This window comes from Brassica oleracea, chromosome C6 (assembly GCF_000695525.1).
Source record: "Brassica oleracea var. oleracea cultivar TO1000 chromosome C6, BOL, whole genome shotgun sequence".
NCBI classification, from domain to species: Eukaryota; Viridiplantae; Streptophyta; class Magnoliopsida; order Brassicales; family Brassicaceae; genus Brassica; species Brassica oleracea.
The window spans coordinates 25,241,577-25,250,697 of record NC_027753.1 but is presented as its reverse complement, the minus strand read 5'-3'; the positions used below and the strand labels follow the sequence as shown (position 1 = coordinate 25,250,697).

General features: G+C 33.0%; 1 protein-coding gene across 1 annotated transcript; it reads left to right on the top strand.

The window, feature by feature from the left end:
• Window positions 1-6,930: 6,930 nt before the first annotated feature.
• On the top strand, window positions 6,931-8,938 carry LOC106296277 (ubiquitin-conjugating enzyme E2 35-like). Its single transcript, XM_013732377.1, has 8 exons — window positions 6,931-7,143; window positions 7,222-7,249; window positions 7,338-7,424; window positions 7,820-7,878; window positions 8,183-8,224; window positions 8,316-8,389; window positions 8,478-8,575; window positions 8,669-8,938. The coding sequence occupies exons 1-8, from the start codon at window positions 7,108-7,110 to the stop codon at window positions 8,704-8,706; spliced, it is 462 nt and encodes a 153-aa protein (XP_013587831.1). The 5' UTR covers window positions 6,931-7,107; the 3' UTR covers window positions 8,707-8,938.
• Window positions 8,939-9,121: the final 183 nt, after the last annotated feature.

The window sequence follows — 9,121 nt, the reverse complement described above, 5'->3', positions numbered from 1 at the left end:
GATCCGTTCGTACCCTTTCAGTCCCGACCCGTTCGTACCCTTTCGGTCACGACCCGCTCACATCCCATGGATCATGATACGTTCGTACCTCTTGGATCACGACACGTTCGTACCTCTTGGATCACGATATGATCGCAGATCTTGGATCACGATACATTGCAACCTTAGGATCACGATGAACCCTTTGGTCATTGGTACCCTTTGGTCCTCGTACCCTTTGATACTTGTAACCCTTGGTATCTCGTACCTTTTGGTTACTTGCATCCTTTGGTATCTCACAACCTTTGGTAACTCATGACCCTTGGCAACACGCTACCTTTGGCGACTAGTACCCTTTTGATCCAACCTCTCGGCTATGGTTAGCGATCAACGTAACCAACCATGACACTAGGTTCTATGACGTGGTAACATGGTTAACTATCACGTTCCATATATATATATATCATATAGACATAATAATATAAAGAAACAGAGATAGAACCACTCACAACCCAGGTTCTAAAACGCGGCCGGAGCGGCCGATTACGCGCCGGTGAAACGCTTGGCGCCGGAGCTCCGCCGCGACTTTGCCCTGTTCGGCCAAAAACTCGGGTCGAAATAAAACAGCATATTATGGTATTTCCGTGTTTGAAAACGATAATTTCATCACGAATTTCATCATATTTCAGTGCTATCAACAAAGAAATGGAGTTAAATCAACGGGAATCGTTAAAAAAAAATGTTGATTTGTGCTGGAGAAGATAAAAAACGGCTGTAATTAGGTTTAGAAGGAGAGAAGAGACGACAGGGAAGAAGAAAATATATTTATTATTATGCCATTAATGAGAAAAAGCAAAAAAAAAATTAAAAAGCGCATCCGGGCGTCGAACCTAGGATCTGTCGAATTAAAACTAGCTAGAAGACCACTACACCATAACAACTCTCACTGCCTTTTTGGGAAATCGTTTAATATTAACTATATATAACCATAAATTAAAAAAAAAAACTCAAAACTAATCCCCGATTAATTGGCGATTAATCTCTGATTTTTTTGCAATTCGCTAGACCCGGACCGAGCGCCCGACTAACGCCTAGCGCAATTCCGAACATTGCTCACAACCGCTATAGCCCTTACCGATCGGTTAGTCAGTCTCTCGGCTAACCGCCCTTGGACCCTTGGTCCTTTGCGCCTATTTCCCTCCTGGAATAGGTCTTACTATTGGCTTGGCCTCAGTGACTTATAAAAGCCACGGCCTCATATGGCTAAAGCCATACTCACCATGAACCGGATCGTGCCCTTACGGCTTTGATCCCGGATCCTGCCCTTCCGGCTTGGATCCTCGGTTCTCATTGGGGGATCCCTTTGTTTAGGACGTGTGTCCTTTGTCTCAGACAGAATGAGACTGAATAAGACTGAATGAATTTATCCCTGGACGTCCTCCCTTTATATAGAAAACCAAAGGGCATGTGCGAAGGAACACATCCCTTCCAAGCATCCTTTCGGAACAGATCTTGGCCATCGATTACAATCAACGGTCCAAATTGCACCTATTGGATCTTGGAGGTTTCTGATTACAATCAACGGTCCAGATTGCACCTGTTGGATCTTGGAGGTTTCTAGATACCTCTAGGCACGTCCAACAACATTTAGTTTATCCCTGGACGTCCTCCCTTTATATAGAAAACCAAAGGGCATGTGCGAAGGAACACATCCCTTCCAAGCATCCTTTCGGAACAGATCTTGGCCATCGATTACAATCAACGGTCCAGATTGCACCTGTTGGATCTTGGAGGTTTCCAGATACATCTAGGCACGTCCAACAACATCTAGGCATGTCAAACCCAAGCCCAAACTGATATCCCAAGCCCATGGCCCGACCACAAGAGCCCACCGGCCCGTAGCCACCTTGGGTCGACCATATGGCCCGACCATAGTCCGGACCTGGCCCAACTGCCTACGACCCGAACACTCAGTCCAGCTGAGTGGAGCTGACTCCCAGCTGACCCAGCTGAGTGAGCTAGTAGCTCAGCTAGTTGAGCTGACATAACTTGGACCGAGCTAGACTGCACTGGATCGAGCTTTGTTCAGCTGATCGAGCTACTCGTCTACATCGTCCAGCTATTGTACAACTCTCCCAACTTATTCTCTTCATCCTATTCAATCCGTCTAAGTCCTTTGATCCATTTATTGACATAGACCCATGATCCATTCTGATCATTTCACTCATCCTACCTTGTTCACGATCAATTCTCTTGATCTGAACAAATGCAGTCTGGTTTCTATCGAAACGTCTAGGTCCTATGTCGAGATCCCGGGACGGGGATGCGACATGGCAGTCTCACAATGATTTGATAATAAGTATACTAACGCGTTCACACTATATTCATAAATGTGTTCACACTATGTACTCTGCGTTTTAAAAAAATATATAACTCACATACATCGTTCTAATAAAACTCTGGATTTTTCGGTCCGAATAAAAATAGATAATGAATCAAAGCCAAACTATATATATATAAATTATTTTTATTTTTTTCGGATAAAGTTGAGCAAAATATTCATAAATTTTGATCCAATTCGTTATTCATTCTGATTTGAACAAAAAAATCTGGATATCCGTAACTCTACGAAACAAATCAAATATCCAAAAAAGAAGCAAATCACAAATACCCATATTCTTAGGAACAAATATCTAATTCGATCTGTTATATGCATGTTCTTTACATATATATGTTATATATTATACTTTATATCAGTTTTACGATATTTTTATGAATTAAATTTATTATATTAGGTACTAAAATTTTAAAAGTTAAATAATGTTTTATTTTTGTAATAAAATGTTATTATTAAATTTTTTAATTATTTTTAAAATTTTATTTTATTTATAGATCAAATCGAATATTCTTTAAAATTCTAAAACATTTCGGATATCCGAGTCACCGAATATATAGGTGGCTAAAGATCAAATCGACACAAATGCTTCTAAATACCCATATATTTGATATGTGTTCACCCCTATTTATGAATACAATTTTATTTTCTTTATATAAAAAATGAATAATGTCAAGGCCTCTTTTATTTTAAATTAATTTTAATTTTATCTTTCATGTATTATTTTGACCAAAAATGTCATTTAATATTAATTAACAATATCTTTATATATTTGTCAACTATTTTTATATACTTTTTACTTACACATAAATGTGCACTTTGATGTGAGCACTTTGTAACAAAATATTTACTACAACTGAAAAATCTAATTTTTTTGAAAGTTGAAATATTTTTCTTAATGCTTCTTTCACTACCGACCAAATTTTAGTGAAATGATTTGTTTTAATAATTTTTTTTTCTTTTTATTAAGCTATTATCTGTTTAGAAACTATAATATGAAACTATTGGTTCGACATGAAGACTATCTAAAATTCATAAAATGAAAATTAACAAATAATATTAATTTTTGGTTTTTACTGAAAAAACCAAAAAATCAAACATTTTAACCGAATAAAGTAAAATGAATATTAATTTAAAATAATAGTTATATTTTAGAAGATTAAAAACCAAAAAAAAAACTTAAAACCGAACCAATATCTTTTTATTAAAAATTACGAAACTAATAATCACATTCCGCGCAAGGCGCGGGTTATTACCTAGTCTGTATTGTTTCGCAGACTTTCCTTAAATAAAACCTACAGAATTACCTAATGTGATTAAAATATATTTATATATATATATATAGCAATTAATGATTTTAAACAATAAAGATTTGATAACCATTTGTATACTTTTTATCATTTTTGTTTATTTCTTTATTATTAAAACAAATTACATAATTAGATTAATCATATAATAAAAATCTAGATCTTTTTTTTTGTATATGTTGTATTTTGAATTTTTCTAAACGAGTATAAATTACTAAAACTGTTAAAAATCTCACATAAACTTTTATGATCAATGTTTAATTTTTTTTCTATATTAAGATACAATGATAATAAGACCATATGAAGAAATAATTTTATTTTAATAGGTTTTTATGTTAATATATATAGATATATTTCATATCGTTTAAATTAAACTATACATCGTATGAAAATGTAAACTTATATTTTGATATTTGCATTGAACATATTTTGAAAAGTTAATATTTTAATTTTTAAATCTTCATTGTTTTATAAATGATTATAAATTATTGAAATTATCCCACATTAAAAAAACAAATTCGTTGGTGTAAACTTTGTTATACAAATATGCAAATAATCATAAAATCATATGAGTAGAAACTTCATTTAATAAATATCCATATTAAAATTGTACTATATACATACATATATTAATATCATTTAAATTTAATTATATATCATATACAATATATAAGATTAATTGTTTTGATTTATTTACCCTAAAATAATTGCGAATAAACAAGAGTGATAGTTTGATTTATATGCATACGCCAATTTATTACATAATAGTAACTGATTTTTTAGTTATTTAATATATATATACTTATTATTTTATTATTTCATAATATGCAGAAAAACATAAAATAAATAATAAATATAAAATATTTATTCGGCGAAAGGTGCAGATCTTAACCTAAATATGTATCTCTTTAATTATTTTAAATCATAAGCATTTTCTGAATCTCAGGTCAAAATAAACAAACGAAATGGGAATAAACATCAAAATCAATATTTATATCGAACAATAACCAAAATGAAAAAGAGAAAAATATTGAAGATATATAGGATTGACATGTGAACGTAAATTTCTCATAACCATAATTAATTTTTAAATTTCTAAATCATGATATAATACCGAGCTGGCATAGTTTCATTGTAATCAAATAGACCCGAGATTTTTCGACCTAAACGTTAGGTTCTTATGCGGTAAGTGATTTTTTGACCTAATTTTTTTTCAAAATGGGATCAGCTCATTAGTAAACAAATTATGTAATTAACAAAAAGTAAAAAAAAAATTGTTTAAAGACCAAAATATTAATTCAATCAAGAATATAAATTTATTTTTCTGTATAATATTTTTTAAATAATTTTTATATAAATTTATCTTGCACAAGGCGCATGTCTTATCCTACTAGAAAATAATTGAGTACTAGATTAAGATCTGCGCCTATGAACATTATATATAAAAATTATTTTATATATTATATGTTTTTACATATTATGAAATAATAAATATATATCGAATAAATAAAAGTCAGCAACTATTACATATATAATTAAATTGGTGTGAACATATAAATCAATTTTTTAATCCAAATATCATTTTTTATTTGATAGGATATATAATTAAATTTAAATGATATTAACATACATAGTATATTTTTAATATTAATGTATATTAAATAATACTTTCTACTCAATGTTCAAAACTTTTATCAAAAAATAAATTTTAAAGCAAATTTCAAAATTAAAATATTTATGTATTTTATATGGTATATAGTTTAATTTAAAATAATATATATATATATATATATATTTTAATCTTAATAGTAAATTAAATTAGACGTTTTACTTATATGATTTGCAATCATTTTTATTTTGTCATAACCATGGATCACAAAATTTGAATGTGAGACTTTTAACAGTTTTAGTAATTTATAGTTATTTTAAAAATTTTAAAATATAACATATACAGAAAAATCTAAATCTTTATTATATGGTTAATGTAGTTGTTTAATTTATTTTAATATTTTAAAACAAAACCAATATGATAGAAGATAAACTATTTTTAACAAATCTTTATTATCCAAAATCATTAATTGCCATATATACTTTAACCAAATCAGGTAATTCCATAATTTTTATTTAAGAAAATAATAAAGAACATTAATAATGAATTTATGGTTAGTTTAATAATTTTTTTTTATATAATTAGATGGAACAACCTATTTCTCTAGTGGTTTTAAGAATCATCCTAGTGACGACACATGGCTATAAAAAGAAGTTGTAATGTTTCTCAGTTAATATACGTGGGATTTGTAAATAAAAGAAAACATGGAGGAAATTAGAAATTATTAAATCAAGAGGTATTGTCATGCTTATCTAGATATGACAATCATGTACTTAGACCGCGGACCTGGCCCGTAAAGGACTGTCGCGGGACGGTATTGAGATGAGGTTTTGTAGGCCCGTAAATTTGCGGGCTTCGCGAGACGGGTCTTTGCGGACTGGGCCGTTTGCAGGATGGACCGAAACGGGTCATGCGGGATTACATGGTCCCACATTTTTTTACATTTCTTATTTTACCTGGAAAAACGAGAGAGTGAGTGAGAATGAAGCGATTCTTGTGACTTTCCCCCAAAAAACATAAGGAGTTCCGGCGATGATAATTCGAGCTCCGGTGATGATGATTCGAGATCCGGCGATGACGACTCCAGCTCCAGCGATGGCGATTCGAGCTCTGGTGGTGTTTTGATTTGGTTTTCTTTTTTTTAATTACACACAACTATGAATTGCTTTATTACAATGTGAGATTTTTTGTTTAAGTTAATTGGTTTTGTTTTCAATACTGTGAAATGATGTTTTTCTTAAATTAAATTTGGTTACAATGATGTTGTTTAGGAGAAAAGTTAGTTGTATATCGTGTCACTTGTATAATTTGACAAAGTGATTCTTGATTTTTTTTTTTGATATCCAAAGAATTACAAAGAGAGATGGTTTGATGAAGACATACAACACTTGAGCCAAGTTATTATATGTTATGTGGTACGGGTTTGGATCGGTATTCTTAGGACCGCAGTCCGCGCGGAACATGCCCGCTGTGACTCGTTCGATGACTAATCCGCCGCGGTACGGAATGGATAAATCCGTTTGACATCTCCAGGCTTATCAGTAATAGATGAAACTATCGAGGTAAATTCGTCAAAACAAAAACTTTTGGGAAAATATGTAATAGCCCATAAATAAGTAAAGCGTAGCATAGAGCATGTGGATAAGACATATGGATGCACGATATGATGCATCTTCCAGATTTACAAACGAACAGGGCCATAATCATCGAGTAATTCGACAGAAGACAAAGTGTTCTCTTGATCATCGGTGGGCGGATCTTCTCCCTCCCTCTCTAAAACCCTAACTCTGATCGATCGAATTCACCAGCGCGAGTTAATGGCGAACAGTAGTCTACCACGAAGAATCATCAAGGTTCGTTTCCCCAATCTACGTTTCTGATCTCATTTGACGAATCTCTCTAAACTCTTAATTTCATTTGCCATGTTATAGGAAACTCAACGTCTGCTCAGTGAACCGGGTAACATGGTTTTGCATGAAAGTTTGAATTTTGTTGTAAAGGGTAAGTTAAAAATGTGATCTTTAACGGAGTTGATTGATTGTTGTAGCTCCTGGTATAAGTGCATCTCCATCTGAGGATAACATGAGGTACTTCAACGTTATGGTACTTGGTCCTTCACAATCACCTTATGAAGGTAATTTGTTTAATTACCATGTTCATCCTTTGGTTTAAGTGGCGTTCTACTAGTTGGTAGATGTCCATGAAAGAGTTTTAACTACTTCCTCAATGCATGCTACTTCGAATGATTTACTTCTGGAAGTAACGAAATGGTATTCTGGTAATTTGCTTTTCCGTTTCTTTGCTTAAAGGTTTACAAGATGTTTATCTCGAATCTTGTTAGATTGTTGGGTTTAGAAGATAGCTGGGGAGAATGTTAGTGTATAGAAGAATTATGAGCTTGTGCAACTGTACTTTATTTGTATTATCACCACATTTAATTCGTTTCCTTGCGCTTTTTGGCTTCTTCTTTGAAATAAGTCTACTCATTATTGAAGATTTGAAGGTTTAGTTTTCTTTTTCTTTTTCTAGGAGGAGTTTTTAAGTTGGAGCTCTTTTTGCCTGAAGAATACCCTATGTCAGCTCCCAAGGCAAGTTGCTTGTATTGGAGTTTCTATGCCTCTTTAAAAAAAACTTGAATCTTGTGATGAAGTTATGGATATTTACTTTCTCATCTGATGCTGAGTTGAATATAAGACTGTAGTTAGTAAGTAAGTTTGTCTGTTTGGGATATTTGTAAATGCACCAAATGATCTCTGGGAGTGGTGCATCTGGTTAGCATTTCTTGTGATGGTTTCTCGTTTCGTATAGCTATATTCAGTTTGAATGAAAAGTGTATGTGTAGAGAGATGCAGTGTACACTTGGGCTCTTTTGATGATTTCGATTTGGAACAGGTTAGGTTTCTCACCAAGATATACCATCCCAGCATTGATAAGGTCTCTGATCTAACTGCTTCCTCTGTTTTCCCTTTACCATTCACGAAACAATATACATATTCACTATAAACTTGTATATTTGCATCTACAGCTTGGAAGAATCTGTCTCGATATTCTGCAAGACAAATGGAGCCCTGCTCTACAAATACGAACAGTGCTCCTAAGGTACGTATGAGTTACTTACATTATGTTCTCTCATTCTCTCCACAAACCGTAGGCTCCTTATTCTGTTGATGTGTTGTCCTAAAACCAGTATTCAAGCTCTTCTGAGTGCACCAAACCCTGATGATCCCTTGTCTGAGAACATCGCTAAGCATTGGAAGAGTAATGAGGCTGAAGCTGTGGAGACAGGTAATGTGATTTGAAACCATGAATTCTGAACTTAACTAGTTACTACTACCCTCTGTTGGTATCTCACAACATCCTTGTGAACTATCTGCGCAGCTAAAGAATGGACCCGTCTTTACGCAAGCGGTGCATGATGGACTGGAGAGTGAAAGATCTCACATTCATCCAAATAACATTTAAGTTTGGTGAAATCTATCAAACATCAAAGTTATAAAAAGCTTATACTTTACTGTTTCTCCCCTCTTATAATGATAAAAATGTGAGTTTCGGCACAGGAAGATGTATATTGTATCATTACTAGTAGGGTCAAGACTCGTGTGCCTACTTGAGCTCGTCAAGTTTCGTTGAATCAAAACATCTTCTCTACTTTTGTCTAAGCTCTGCCGATTCTGCCAAGTATTCATGTCATGATGAGAAACACTCCAAACAGTTTGCAATTAGGTCATTGCACTACAAACGAAATAGATAAGACCATTGTATTATAGGACACAAGTTCTGTCGGAAAAGAATAACTACAAGAGCTTTACAATTTCTGTTGAGAAAGATATC